Source organism: Motacilla alba, chromosome 3 (genome assembly GCF_015832195.1).
Source record: "Motacilla alba alba isolate MOTALB_02 chromosome 3, Motacilla_alba_V1.0_pri, whole genome shotgun sequence".
Taxonomy (NCBI): Eukaryota; Metazoa; Chordata; class Aves; order Passeriformes; family Motacillidae; genus Motacilla; species Motacilla alba.
The window spans coordinates 13,402,904-13,418,818 of NC_052018.1; the positions used below are offsets into that span (position 1 = coordinate 13,402,904).

Sequence of the window (15,915 nt, forward strand, 5' to 3'; positions counted from 1 at the left end):
AACTCTTTTAAACTTGCACCTGATTATTTTTTTAAGTCTATGAAGGCTGCTAACAAAACAGTTCCCTAAATATCAACACTAATCTTATTTGTATCTCAAGGAAAAAAGACACGTAACAGTCCACAGATGAACATGAAACAAATTATTTCTCTGACATTTTTTGTTCCTACATTATTTCCTTTCTCGTTATCTTGGATATTATTCTTAGGAAAGTCATTAAAAGTTCAAAGGTATGTATGAGATTAAGGCTTTCAGGAGAATGAAACTGAAGATCAGTTTTCAGTACTGAGAACTCTTGCAGTATGCAAAAATTTGACATTTCTGTTGCTCTTGGGGTACCTTATCAGCAGACAGTGAACTTTGGGTTCCTACAGATTAAAAAAAGTTACTAGCATGCTATGAAATAAAAAAGCAAAAGATTATCCTCTTTATTCAGTGTACATATGCAATCTTCTAGTATGGCAAAATTTAAAGGGTATCATCTCTATAACTGGTGCTTCTAACTCAGAGAAGTTTTATCTGCATGTTTCTATCTGTACACAAAGCACAAGCATAAAAGAATAGCACAAGATTTCTGCTGAATATGACTTTTCTTTTCAGAACCTTTTTTTTCTACCAGTCTTTTTTTTCCCCCTATTTCTTCAGCTTGAGAGATAAAGTAGGAAACTCTTCTACAGCCCTTAGCTAGAGCTAATGGGATCCAGGCAGTGTTACTGCCAGGATGAATCTGCATATTAACTAACCATTTGTGTAGGGGTCTAGCACCTGACACTCTTTTATATTGCCATAATTAAAATGAGTCAACGGGTCAATTAAAGTGAACTTTTCTCTATTAATGACCTTTGATTACCCCTAACTGAAGAATCAATGGTATGAAGTCAGAACAGGCTGGGAATACTAATCCAGAAAGCCTGCCAGGTAGGCTGACATATCATGTAAGGAGGTCTGAGTCCAAAGCTAAAGTATTTAGCTCTGTCATATTAACAGTTGTATCATACAGTCTCTGATACTAACATAAATAGATCCTTGCATTCATCTAAGGTACTTCTGTCAGTGATGGCATACCTTAAAATGCAATCTAAATTTCTTTAAAGAAGCTGCTGCTGATGCTCTGTCCAATGTTTTAATTACCAGCAATGTTATGGTGGTGCATTATCTGTTAGACTGGATTGAGTGTAATAGCAATACATTTACTTATATTTTCAATAAAATATTTTTATTAAAGGGCTTCAGCTCGATAGATGAGTAAGTTCTCTTACTTCCCACAGCCTCTGGAAATGACAGAAGCCTCTGGGCAAGGATTCAGTTCCAATAGTCAGTGATTTCTAGTCATGGGCTTGTACATGGAAAAGGGCCTCATATCACCCTCAGGTGGTTTGATGAGGACAAAGAATTTTGGATAGGTAAAATCCTATCATCCTCTATCCACTAAGTAAAGTTTCTAAAAGAAGTTATATAAGCCTAATTGTGGTCCAAATAACTCTGGTGAAAAATCACTAATGAATTCAATGGAGAGTATCCAATCTGGAGTAAGTACTTTTCAAAGTCACACCTTTTAGCCTGTGAAATAAACTTATCAATTCAAAGAAAGATGAGAAAAATAAAAAAATATCAATGCTGCCACTTCTTGACTTTAGAACAACTACACAACAGCAGTTGAGTATGTCTGAACAACACTACTAATTTCAGTGATATGATTGCAAACATTGAACTGAGCCCATTTATATTATGAAAAAAACCCCTTGTGGCACTATCCATTTAAAGATGCCAAAGAGAAAGATAGATGGATTCTTCATTGGATCATTCTTTTATTTACAAATACACAAGTCAGTAGCAGCATAGTTCGTTCTAAAAGCATACTTCATTATTGCAAAGTGTAGTGTTTCTCGATATTTTTCCTCCAGTAAGTAGCAATATGTCAAAGCCCACATATTTAACTCACTTCTCTTGATGTCAGAAGACCATGGCATACCCTAAAGAACAAATATTTGAACAGTGCTAAAATCCTGTCAGCAAAGTCTTGGGTACCCATCTGTTACATAGATAATATACATACTGAAATGACTGACATTTGTTACCAATACTAACAAAACAGTCAAGACTTGTCGTGTGTGTGTGTATGCATAACACACAGTATGCAAATCTGTATGTATATACAAGTACATCTATTAGTTATATGTCAATATGCATATAAATTTCTGCCTAAATATTTACAATCAATTAGTATATTTTTCAGTCTTAGTTTTTATATTGCTTTCAGCTGACTGAAAGGGCATATGGAAACAATAGGAACATATGGAAGAAAAGATCTGTTTTAGACCAGATTGTGGTATGTTTACTCATATTGAATAACATACAAGAAATATTCCTTCTGTGGCATAAAATACTCTGCATGAAGAAGTGTCACAATACAGAAGTTGGTATTTATTCACACTGTTAGGTATTTGATACTTATTCACCTGCAGTAGTGATGGTGTCACATCAGAACTAAACCTGGAGTTGGATTGTTTAATTTATTTCCAAATTCTACACCATGATAATTTTCTTGAATCAGGGTTACTCTTTTATTTACATAAACTGGGAACAAGCTCTTACCTCTGCTGTATAGAGATTAACAAGAAGGCTTATTGAGGTTTCCCATTTATAAACATTATGCTGTTTAGTTTATCAGCTTAAAAATGGGACTTTTCTAAATGGATTGCCAGTGCCACACTGTATCCAAATAGCATTTCAACTGTGAAAAATTGTTTGCTTCTTAAGGCTGATGAGACACTGCATATTTTACTCACCCTATTTTGCCTAGGCAGTAGCAGGGATCTCCAAAGTGTGAATGGTTTTATGTGTGAGGGGCGCACAGCCACTCACCCTCTTGCACCTTGGAGAAGAGAAAGAATGGAATTTCAAGCTTAGCTCCGAGTATCTTCCTAGAACAGCCTGAAGTTTAACTGCAAATTTTTCCACCCTTTCCTGCTGTAGCCACACTGGTTCCAAATTCCACCTGAGTCCCTGTCAGAACAGCTGGAGATACTGGCTCTACAGCAATAAACTCCAGTTTTTTTATTAGTGCCCAACACAACTACCAACACAGACACATGAGAGAAGTCCAAGGGAGGTTTGAAAAGCATTAACCCACTTTACCTAGGAAAATGCCAATTTGCATAGATGATTACTATATGTACAAGTAAGAATATGTAATTAAGGCCCTTATGGTAGACATCACACACATGAGCCTTCCATTAAATTCCACAGGAGGTTGTTGCTGAGGTCTTGATCCTGGCTAAGTCCTACTCCTTGATTTTAGCCCAATGTTAATGCCACATGAAGGGAAGAGGTCTTTTATTTTAAAAAATCCTGATCCGGCAAACAGTTTTACATACATGCATCATCTGTAGAATCAGAAATGCTCCAAGGTTACATAATTAAAATATGAAAAAAACCCAAACAACCATATTCTCAATCTGAATGGACTCTGCTAATGGAAGTTCCATCATTCCTCTGGACATATCAACTTAAATACATTTGGGCGAAATGCAAAACATTTAAAATTAAGAAATGAAAGTGCATATTACTAGCTGCTCTACTATAAATCCTTTACAAAAAATTTTAGCTTATTTCTCAAAGGCAAACATGAATAAAGTAACAGCTAACTTTATGGAATTTCAATATAAAAAATAGAACTTTACTGGGGATTTGGATTATTTAGACTGATAATAGTATTTTGCAAAAGAGAGAATGTAGAATGACACAACCACTTTAGAAAAATACAGCACTGGCAGTTTATATCTGTACAGCTTATATCTATATAATCTGGAAAAAATCTGTGGATATGTCCAGTAACAGAAGATTCTTAGTTCATTCCCTTTTTTTCAGCCTAACATCTACACTACTCTCTTTTTGATTTACTAGCAGTTCAGTAAAGTATCTGTTCCCAGTTATTATGCATTAATTTTCTTGACAATAAATTTGTAAAAAACTCTGACACCTCAAACTAATATTGAGTCAAAAGATCCATGAACATAGGGCAGCTTCACATATTAAATTTGAACCCATAGGAGAGAAAAGTTAAATATTTCATAATAAGGCAAGCAAATAAATTCCACACTTGCCATGGAAACACTGACACTCAAACTAACAGCAGCACTTGATCACACTCTAGTCATGCAAAGTTATCCTTTAGACCTTAATTCTGCAGTGAAACTCCCTCAGCATTGCAGCCCAATAATACCTCCTTAAGTATTTCTGGATTACTTCTTTGGCACTGGGACTTCTTTCTCCTGGGTTATAAAGCAGGAAGCAGAGTGTTTTCACACCATAAGCAGCAGCACATAGAATGTTTTAGCCATATCCGAGTATAATTATGGGCAGGATACTGTCCATACACTACTCTAGTAGAAATCTTTCACAGAAAATAACTAAATATTGAAATTAGCAGTAGCTTCCCCAGACCACTACATCCTCTGCAGCTGCAGACAGAGGGTGGGGAGCTTGGCAGGCTGAGGCACCTGATCCCACACGATGCTCTGTGTGAGGCAGCATTGCCTCAACTCCAGCAAACATGGCTGGAGTTACAGATGTTCAATACATGGCATAAACAGGTCTATAAACTCCAGCAGTTTTGCACATTACTTACCTGAATATGAAAGACACTTACTCGAAATGAGGCAAGAGAACTAAGAATGTGCATATTCTAGCACAGACCAAGGGCCACTTCTCGTTACACCCCAAAGGCTGTGTCTTGTTGCACCCTGCTTTTAACCTGAAATCCACTATATGGATCACTAGCATATGCCATAAAAAGCATGCTATGAGGGTTTTGGTTTAGGTTGGGTTTGTTGTTTTTTTTTTGTTTTTTTTTTTTTTTTCTTCCTCTATTTTATTCAACCATAACACTTGAAAGGAGAAAAAGAATCCTAAGAAAATGAAAACAAAGTCCTCTGGAGACATAAGATGAGGATGGAGACAAAATCTGACAGTAGGAAAACCTATTTTGCTACCCATCCTTAGAGTCCTCTCCCAATATGCACAACCAATAAGCAGTAAACATTCTGGTCATGACAGGAAAACATTTCACATAGACTCTCTATGTTTCTAGAGGACATGAATTGAATTTTTTAATAAAATGTTAAGTCTCAAAGCAATTCAAAAGATTGCATTTCAAGAAGAGAATCATATCTAAGCAAAAGAAATTCTATAGAACTGTTACTCAAATAGCTAACAGAAAGCTTGAAACGTGACACGGAAGAAAGACTGCAAAACATCTTGACATTGCTGTCATATTAAAAGTCAGTACTTCAAGAGCAATGAATGAGATGTAAATATTTACCCTAGGTAGCTAGACCAAAGCATGTAAACAGATTCCAGAGATAAAATACAATTTTTCAATATCTTTAGTGCTGGAAATGGAAATGTTAACTCTGCCAGGCCCACTGATCCTGAATGATGAATACAATCAATTACATTTTTTACCTCTCTGTCATTCGCATCATTGCCTTTCTTGCAGCTGACTGCTCCCTGTCTTCCAATTCTTGTTTCAAGGCACTGAACAACTTTTTATATTCACTTTTCATTCAGTCTTTTTAACAGATTCCCTTCTGCCATCTCAGTTTAACACTGCTTGTTTCAGAACTTGTTTGTTTTCTTCCCATATTTCCTCAGTGTTGCCTGTGTCCATGCTCTCCCATCTCAGAAAGGTGGCTCTTCTGGTCTCTAAAGAGTCATCTTAAATCTTAACTCTTCCTCAAGCTCCACAAATTTTAACCACCTCCTAACAATCTGATGCAAAGTTCACTAGTCAGCAAGAGCCATTAACTTCAACAGGCTATGAATCAGGACCAGATTGTTGCCAGTAGCTCTGGACTGAAATCTAGCTAAAGAAAAATAACAAAAAAATCCCGTATTGGTACCTTTGTTGCTAATTACAGACTGCTACTTGAACATTCATGGCAATACCATATCCTTGGTCAATACCAGCTGTTACTATTTCCAGTATATTTTCTCCAGTCCTTATGCAAAGGACTAAGGCCTTACATTGTTGTACCTTTATTTGTACAAATTCAGAGTAACGCCAAAGATCTCTGACAGAGCTTGAATAAATAAGCATACACTCGCTCCTGTAATTTCTTTTATATACTACAAAATACCATTCTACATCTAGCTGGGTAAGACAAGGAAAATCATGATGTTTATGAACCAGGTTAAAAAATTATTGCAAAAAAATCCACCATTAAAATGGGGTTTAGAGTGAAAGAGTATTCAGAAAGCGCAGTGAAAAGTTTAAATTTAGTATGCTTTTAATTCTCACTAGTGAGGACATAAAATTATGATCTTCCAAGGAACCTCTGTCTAATCCCATTGATCTAACAGCAATTTGAAGAAAAAGCATTCCAGAAATCAAAAATAACACCATAAATCTATGTTATTCTTCTTCATTCATAAACATTCTGGTACTTATTCCCTTTTCATTTAATTCTCCCTGCCTCTTGTAACCTCAGGTCTCTAATGCATATTTTTTATAAAGGAAAAATCAAATTAATTGCTTTTGCCCACCCTTCCCTTTCCTATCAGTTTTTAAGTGCCTTGCTGTAAAGCCAATGCCTTTCTGCAATCCCACAGTGCTCCCACCAAGTGGTACAGGGAAATCAGTTCTAACAGAGGATTTGGGCAATCTAATGTACAACAATAAGATACACAACTGCTAGGTAGAAGATTCTGTTCATGTTATGGTAAAACTTATCATCAGACAGCCACTATTGCCTACATAAAGCTAAAATATTACACATTTATTAAAAAGTATGATGTGGTTTGAGGCTATTTCAGCAGTACTTTACAGTAATTACAATTTGCATTTTCACCCTATATTGTACTAAGCAAGGTACTTTAGGGAAAGTGATAAAAATAACACTGCCTATTACCACATAATTTTGCCACATGTGTTAGCAAGGACAAAGCCAATTAGATGACCTTCAGCAAAGATGTGCAGTTTTGGTGGTACAGGTTCTTGTTTGCTTCTTCTTAAAGATATTTATGCTAACATTTCTATTATAATGAAGAACACTCCACCCTCACGTTTTCAGCTATAGTAGGCAAATGCTTTGCAGAAATGAAACCACTGTTGCAACAAGGTTGCTTATGACATTGTTTAATACAAAAAAAAAAAAAAAAGAGTTGGGACACAGAGTGTTGATAGAGGGTGGAGTGTATCATATATATACAAAAGAGGGCTATTACTTCTGTTACCTGACATTGATGTGGGGAGAACAAAACCAAATGCATTTTCTTTCCAGCACTGAAACATGCAAAGACAAAATTACAAGTTGTATGCAGCTCAGAATAATAAAAGAAATGCCCCAGTATACTTGTTTAGATTTTTTAAAAAATATATTTAATTCTCTGATCTTTCACTTCAAAACTTAGAATTAAGCAATGAGTGAACAAGATCTGAAATACAGACAAGGCATTGCTCACATCACATTAAAAGGCATCTTTTAAATGCTGCTGTGGCTTTCTAAACTTACACTGAACAGAATTTTTAGTTGCTGGGAATTTGAAATGCAAGATGAACTTGGCCACATTACATCTATTTCTTGAAGTGGAATTGCAAATATGCAATAAATTGCTGTTCCAAAGAGGCAACATGCAGAATTGAAAATTGTTTCTTGCAGGATTCTATTGACCTGTGTATGAAGAGATATCGAAGCAGTGGTACAAAATCCACAGCTCAAGCATGAAATCCTAGTGGCTGGATCTCTGTTCTCCAAAATACACCACTTCCTTTTAACCACTGAATTTAGTTTTAGGAAAACAGCTGCTCACCAACTTTTTTATTATTAAAAAAAAAAAAAACAGGCAGGGAGGGTGGGAGGAAGGAAGAGGTGGAAAGAGCTCATGCATTATGATGATATTTAGCAGAGAGCTGCAAACAGAAAGCAAAGGCAAATATTTTAAATGTGATTGATTTCAAGCAGAAATCTGAAAGTATTTTTTCCTAGTAAATAGCTTGCCAGAGTTGACTGGGACAAAATTTGAGTTGCAGCTACAGGCTGAAGCAGCAGTGTGGAGGAACAAAACAAACAGGCATTTACCCTCCACCCCAACACCCCCTTTCTCTCCCAGTTACAGAAGTATGAATGATGCTTTTGGTTGGCCACAAGGCAAATATTAGCTAAAATCTTATTTAGCTACATCCACATCCACAGTCCCAGATGCTTAAAACTTATCATGGATTAAAGCCATGAAATAAAAATTTAAAAAGAAATTTCAATTTGAAATTTTATTGGCATGTTGCTAGAATGGTCAACATCGATTGACAGGAGAGACTTTGTCCACATACTCTGAGAACAGCCTTCCTGCACCTCCCCCCTCTTTTCTTCCTCTCTCTCGCTCTTTCAGCATTAATGCTATTAAAAGCCAAACAAAATACTGGCTATGGGTGTAAAGAATGCTGGTTTTTTTTTTTGGAATGTTGCCATGGATCCTGCTTCCAGTCGCGTCCCACGGAAGGAGGGTGCAGCCTCCTGTCTCTACGGCAGGCTGGTCTCCCCGGGCAGGGCAGAAGGAAGATAGCCACGTACTCCTGCTCCTCCCTATTCTTTCCCATCCACTATAGCCAGGTCCTTGATCACCCTCAGTTTGCCACTGGCATCGATCCTGCGCTTCTCGCGTATTAGATCCTCCAGGCTGTGGAACCTCACCGTATGCACCTTGTTCTCTGCCAAGTGGATTTTGAGATAGTACTGCTGCTGGTGCTGGGTGCCAGCAGCCGCCTGCAGCTCCCCCCCGGCTTTGAACTCCCGTTTCCCGAAGCGGCACCAGGCGGCGAAGCTCTCGGAGTTAGTCCAGCAGATCTCGTCGCTTTTTAAGCCCAGGTGCCCGCAGGCGTTCTGCACCACCAGCTCCGCCACCAGCGGGCGGAAGCGGTACCAGCTATTCACCACCCGGCCCACGTTGCCCGCGGCCGCCTCGTACAAGCTGTCCTGGCGGATCTGCCCCTGGTGCAGGTGGATGATCTGCCCGCCGCCCACGTACACGGCCCAGTGCGGCGGCGGGTGCTCCGACGGCCCCAGGTAGAGCAGCTCCAGCAGGTCCCCCGGCTTGCAGAGGGCTGGCAGGGCTGACACCGAGTAGACGCTGAGGTCCCCAGCCTGGGGGCCGCTGCTGACCTTGGAGAAGATGCATTCCTGGCCGCGGAAAGCGGAGAACTGAGTCTCGTTCAGCACCAGCTGGTGGTGGAGGTGGTGGGTGGGCGTCTCCTGCCCAGGGCTGCCGGAGCCTTTCACGCCGTACTTGTCTGGCTGGCCTCGCTCGTCCAGGTCCTCCTCCTCATCCGAAAAGAAGTAAGCCACCCCGACGCGCAGCTCGTCCTTCTCGATCCCCGAGGGGTCTCCGGTCGGCAGCTCGCTGTAATTCAGGTGGGTGATGCGATCCAGTTGATTTCCCATCAATGACAGGGCGAGGCGAGGGCAGAAATCGCCGGATCTAAAGGAGGGTGGGGTGGGCAGACACAGAGAAGAACAAGAGATGGGAAGGAGAGTGCACGCAGAAGAAACGAAAGAAAGAACGAAAGAAAAAAAAATATCAAGGCACATACAAAAGATTTCAGCGATTCCGCCCTAAACCCCCATCCCTCCCCGACTCCTTCCCTCTCCTTCGTACAAGGGAGAAACTCCCAGTGCGGACTCTTCCCCCTATCCCCAGGGTGCGGGGCAGGGCAGAGCCCCGACTCCGGAGCGCCGGCTCCGAGCGCCAGGAGAGGAGCCTGCCCGCCGTCCGCCGCCTCCGTGCGGGGGGACGGAGTTGCACCGGGAGCCGCCGCTCTGCGAGGGGAGAGGGCTCTGGGGCTCGGGGAGGCTCCGGCCGGAGGGTCCCGAGCCCTCCCTCCAGCGGTGCGCAGCCGAACCGCGCCGGGCAGCGCTGCGTGCGAGGAGGCGGCAGGAGGAGCGCACGGCCCCGGAGCTGCCGGCCCTGCCCGCCCGGTGCCGGCAAGCCCGGCCGGGACCCCGCAAGGCACAGGCAAAGAGCAGAGATCGGCACCCCCTGCCCGAGGGGTCCCTCCCGTCCCCTTCCGTACCCGTGGTCGCCCAGCGCCAGAACCCCCCCAAACTCCTTTAAAGTCGTCCTGTCCCCATGGGCGCCGCAGAGGAAGCACCACCCGTGCACGCCGCCGCCACCCGGCTCCTCCGCCCGCGCCGCTCTGGGCAGCCCGGCCCCTCCGGCGAGGATAAGTAGCGGCGGCGCCGCTCCCGAGCCCGCCCCGGCCGCGCTCATTGGCCGCGCCCGGCGGCGGCGGGGCCGAGCCGCGGCTCTGCCCGCCCGGGCCCCGCTGCCGCCGCCGCCGACACGCCGGGCCCGCACCCCCGGGCCGCCCTCGCCGGGCCCGCACCCCCGGGCCGGCCCCGCCGAGCCCCGAGCCTCGGGCCGCCCTCGGCGAGCCCCGGGACTGCGGCAGGCCGTGCGTCCCGGGGAGGAAAGGCGGGTGGAGATCGTGCCCACAGCGTGAAGCCGCTGCCAAGCTACCACTGCATGGGGCAGAAGTAAAAAATAAAGAAATAAAAATAAATTTTAAGAAAAAGGAAAAAGAAAGTAATTTCTATCAAACTAACCCGCCCAGGAGGGACGCACGTGGCCAAGAGTTGCTCTGTCCCTCGAGGCTGGAAGTGGGTGCCCCTCACCTCACTTCAGCAACCTAAAGTTGCGCCTGTGCGGTCTGAGCTGATATCCTGGGCTTCCTTTTGCTGAGGAGAGAGGCATTTGCAGAGGGGTGCTCCTCTCGCCTGTTGCACCTCCTATTTTAGGACGGCATGAAGTGCCTTGAGGAGGTCCCTGTCTCTTGCCATTGCCTGGATGTGAAATTGGAATGCTTGATGTTTGGCAGTAGGTGAGATGACTCTGTCCACATCTGGACAAAGTAGCAGTCGTGGGTTGTCCTCAGATACGACTACAAGACATGCTATGGCTTAAGTAAAAAAATGAATTTGTCTGGCAGTAGCAGTCCACTTCTTCTGAAAATGTATAAAATCTAAAAATCTGTCATCTCTAGTAGCTACTAACAATAGACACTTTTGCACCTAATTCTGCACGTTATGGAAATGGAACTCAGAAATTATTTGTTCATTTGACCACTCCTCCCCCCGTGAGGCTGTGTCAATGATGGGATTGTAACCTGGTCCTTCTGTATTCTTAGTCTTGCTACATAACCGTATGAACTTCTGAGAAGTGAGAATTTAAATATTTAAGACACTTCATGAAAAAAAATCTAATGACATTTTTTGGTTCAGATGTGAATCATATTGAAGTACCATTTTTAGCTGGAAGTAAATCTACTCATTTCTTTCCAGTGAAAATAGTTTTGTCATCTAGCCATAAGTATTTTTGCTTTCAGTGTTTATGGATAATATCTCTCTTTGCTGCTGTCCTTTTCCCAGTCAGTCTTCAGGTTTAGTTAACTGAGAACAATAATGCCATCACTTTATTCTCATTATAGAGAGACATACATCCTTAAAAATAGTGAATTTCAGTTTCAAGAGGTTCAAGCTGTATACCTATGTTCATATGGATCAAATGCTGAATTTCTTAGATAAATGTGTTTACTTTGAATGATCCTTTTCTTTTTCCATTCAAATATTGATGTAGCTGTCTTTCTAGAATGACATCTTTTTGTTCTCATTATTTTTTTTAACATATGCAAAGACATCACATCATAAATGGAGGAGAAAAAAAAATATGTGTTTAGTGAAATTCAAAAACTGACATCAGTTATTTTTTCACTGTGGCAATTGTACTAATCTATTGATGATTATGGACTTTCCATGTCTCATGAACTCAGAGGTTGTGGCCTGAGACTCACAGGAATTAAGCTGGTTTGCAGCAGTTAAGGATGCAACATTCATGGTCTGTAGAATCAGAAAGACAATTTGAAAAAAAAATTTAAAATAAAGATTGTTTTCTAATACATGCTTTTTAAAGTTTCAGAGGACTAAACATAACAGATGGATGTTATTTATATCTAGAATTGTGTAAATACTTTTTCTAATGATTGTCAGAAATTATATGTTCTTTTACAGCATGACCTTCACCAACTGCAACATTTTAAATTAAATTATGAGGACACTGTAATAGGTTTAGAGCTAAGGCTGTAAAACAGTGTTTAAATATTTTGATTTTTTTTAATAACTGTTAATGTGCTTCATTTTTAAAGCTAGTCCAAATTGAAAGCCATTTTCTGTAGACCTTGATCGACAGTTTCTGCTTTCTAAACACTTTACATTTTTCCTGTTTAAAGTCTGCATCTTTTTAGGTTGCACTCGCACAGTTCACACTTCCCACGTTTGCCAATCATCAAGGCTATGTGGAGTAATTTTTAGATAGTTCTAAACAAACAAAACATTATTTCATCCTTTCCATGCAAAACAGTGGAGAACAGACTGCTTCAGCAAACTGCAGGTGCAGAAGGATGGAGTCGGGGTATAGGAAAAGCTCTGCCCTTCAAAATAGGAGCAGTATCTCCTGCCAAATTTTAACCATTTTTTTGGCAATCCCCTGTGGTTTTGCAGGTCTGCTCAATGAGAGTATTCTGTCTCTTGTTGAAGCACTTACAATCCCTTACAATTCACCTCTCTTCATGACCTCTATTCAACACACTTGCAGCAACCATTTCTTTGTTTCATTTCTGTTCTTTTCTCTGTATGCTGTCTCATCAGTGCTTTGTGCTCTACCACTACCCCTCAGGAAGAGATTTTTCCCTCAGTTTCTCTTCAGTCACAGTTTTATGATAGTGTCAAGAAGTTGATTTAAAAGAAGAAAACACATACAAAAGACTCCCATCAACCAACAAACCCCAAACTTTTATATAACTGTGATTAAAGGACACTGCTGGAGATGCCTTTTTTTGTCTGAGCTAATTTGAGTAATTAATTTATTATCTGCTTTAGATGTTTAACTTCTGAATGTGTCCTTAGCAAAGCAGTGAGTGCAGGCTTGGCTGCTATTTGATGGTGGCACTGGCAGTGCAGCACCACTCTGTTCACACTCCCATTGACCAGCTTCAGCCTCATTAACTGGGGTCATGATCTCTCCTTGCACCAGGACATGGGAATTTTACAATACTCCTAGAAAGAAACCCGATAACATCATCATCTCTGGCTCTGTCCTGGTCTACTCTGAGAGAGTGAATTTATATTTTTGCATTGCTATTTTTTCTTTTTGTGCCTTTTTCCATACTTGACATTTTGTAACTGTTGCATTTATATTTAATTTAATACAGTAAAAACCCTTGAAATATGTGGCAAAATAGATAATCAGTAGCTTATTTTTTAAACCTTATTTTTTAAATGTTCTTTTCATCCTGCCTTGAGCTGAGCTTGGAGTCTTGGACCCCTGTTGCTAAAAGTGGAGCTGAAACCACTGTTGATTTTAATGAGTGGAGAACATTTGTGCAGAAAAATTTAGGAACACGTTTTAAAAAACAACCAGAAATAAAAAAAAGGATGATAAGGGTGGAAATTTTCCTATCTGTTATGAACTTTAGATTGCAGAAATCTGTCCACTATAATCCTGTTAACATTGAATCTCAAAGACCCAGAAGCTCTTATCTATTTCAGGAACTCTGCACTTGGTAGAAACTAAATAAAGTTTCTACATTTAACTAGTCTGGGAGAGTTCTGAGGTTTTGGATAGGCTGAGGGAGCTGGGCCAGTTCAGCCTTGGGATTACACACATTGTGTCTATCAGTATCTAAAGGGAGGATGTCAAGGGGATGGAGCAGCCTCTGCTTGGTGGTGCCACGCAAAAGGACAAGAGGCAAGGGCAGAAAGTGATGCACAGGAAGTTCCACCTGAACGTGAGGAAGAAATTCTTTACTGTGCAGGTGGGCAGACACTGGAACAGACTTCCCAGAGAGGCTGTGGAGTCTCCCTCGCTGGAGATATTCAAGAACTGTTTGGACACAGTCCTGTGCTATGTGCTCTGGGATAACCCTGCTTGAGCAGGGAGGTTGGACCAGATGATGCACTGTGGTGCTTTCCAGATTTTGACCCTTCAGCCTTGGACAGCTTTTATATAAAATGTGAAAACTCAAGAAGAAAACTGTGGTCACAGTTTTTCTCTTGCCTCTTTTCTCCTCTTCTGCTGGCTTCTGGTGACTTTATGATTCTTGCATTCACAGGGTCACTTGTAAGTAAAATTGTCCAGGACGTGTTTTTTGGCCCTGAGGTACAGTATAACCACATAATAATTGTCCGTTTGAATGTTCTAAACTCCAAAACCAAATAACTGCATCCAAACTACCTCTTAGGAATCATTCCTAATCCATTTTAATCCCTAAAATACATGGAAAATGGTATCTGATTTGTGCCAAAGCTTTTCAAAGGGCTGTGCTACCAATTAATTTTATGAATAATACTTATTTTATGGATAATACTTCACTGATCCTTGGGCTGGGCCTGTGTAGTCAACTGCTTGGACTCCACCCAGCTCCTTTCTATCAAATAACACTTTTAAGGACTCCAGATTTAATTTCTAATCAAGTGATACAACCAAAAAAATATTGCAGTAGAAAAGATTTTTAGGAGGAATGGGAAGAAATACCTTAATTTAAAAGTGTTCATCTTTGGAAAGCTGTTATGTAGACAGAATCCCAAATGGGGTATTCACTTACAAGTTCTCAGAGAGCAGCACGTCAGGGTGCTGGGCAGGAGCAGGGTTTGGGGAACTGGAGTTGCACCCAGGTGCAGCCTCCCAGTACCCTGGCAAGAGGAGAAGAGCAGGAGTGCTGGACTGGGGCCGGTGGAGGCCAAGCTGAGGGAGGTCATGGCAGTCATGCAAGGCCAAGCTGAGGGAGGTCATGGCAGTCATGCAAGGCCATCCCAAATCAGCAGCCTGGTCCAAGCATGGGCCAGAGCTCTAATGCAGCTCCAAGTCAGGGCATGAAGCCCCATCCTAGCTCCTCAAAACTCTTTCTCATTAACTTTGTTTTCCTTCTGGACATCTTATCCAAGGTTCATCTTGTCAGACCTGATCTTGAAGAGAAAATAGCAAACCCCGAGGAAGTGATGGAAGAGTTTGTAGATCTTGCACTCAGATCCCTGACAGTAGCATCATATTCATTCTTGGGAGTATGAAAGAAAAATAGTTGATGGACTAGATTTTCATTTAGATGTCTGTGTCTGTACACTAAATGGAAACTGAATTGAATTCATAGGCTTTTTTTTCCAGGGGGAGGATGTTCAGCTTCAATTGCTACTATAAGCAAAGAAGCCTTCCCCTTGATTACAACAAAATCCTTTATAAACTTTGGAAGAATGGAATGTTGATGACCATGAAGTTAGATCAATTAACAGTGAATTTTATTTCTTGAAACTTCTTGATCTTTCCTGGATTATGTCTTCCTCAAAGTTATTTAGAGTGTTTCAGAATGTTACCATTTTCATATAGAGACAGAAGAAACTAAACAAAAAACCAACAACAACAACATCAAAGCCCCTTAAGCAGACATGACCACAGTCAAATAAGGAGAATTCACTTATTCATAGTAGAATATTACACTTAGGCAAAGCTTTTTTTTTTTTTTAGGTTTAGGAATGTAGTCTTAAAATTTATACTATTTCCATAAATTTTATTTTATTTTGTCTGTGTTATGAAATAATATAAAATATAATCTAACATTGTGGTTAATCTAACCAAGTGATTGTAGCCACAGAAGCAGTGGCTATGTGTTTGAATGATCTTGGTAAGGCAAGCTTGATCTTAAATTTGCTAGTTTAGTCATATATAGCTCCAGATAGATTCAGTAGAAGAGAATTTTATTTTCTTATTTTTATTTCATATTTATTTAGCCCATTTGTGCTTGGGGTTTAGGCTGGTTGGTTGGGTGTTTTTGGTTTGGGTTTTTTTTTTCAGTAAAGACACAGTTTCATATTATGT

At 40.9% G+C, this 15,915-nt stretch overlaps 1 protein-coding gene across 1 annotated transcript; it reads right to left on the reverse strand.

Moving 5' to 3' along the window:
- Positions 1-621: 621 nt before the first annotated feature.
- Positions 622-10,196, reverse strand: LRATD1 (LRAT domain containing 1). The gene is made up of 2 exons (XM_038133491.1): positions 10,067-10,196; positions 622-9,474 (listed from the first exon to the last, which is right to left on the reverse strand). The coding sequence occupies exon 2, from the start codon at positions 9,435-9,437 to the stop codon at positions 8,583-8,585; it is 855 nt and encodes a 284-aa protein (XP_037989419.1). The 5' UTR covers positions 9,438-9,474; positions 10,067-10,196; the 3' UTR covers positions 622-8,582.
- Between the last annotated feature and the right edge of the window lie 5,719 nt (positions 10,197-15,915).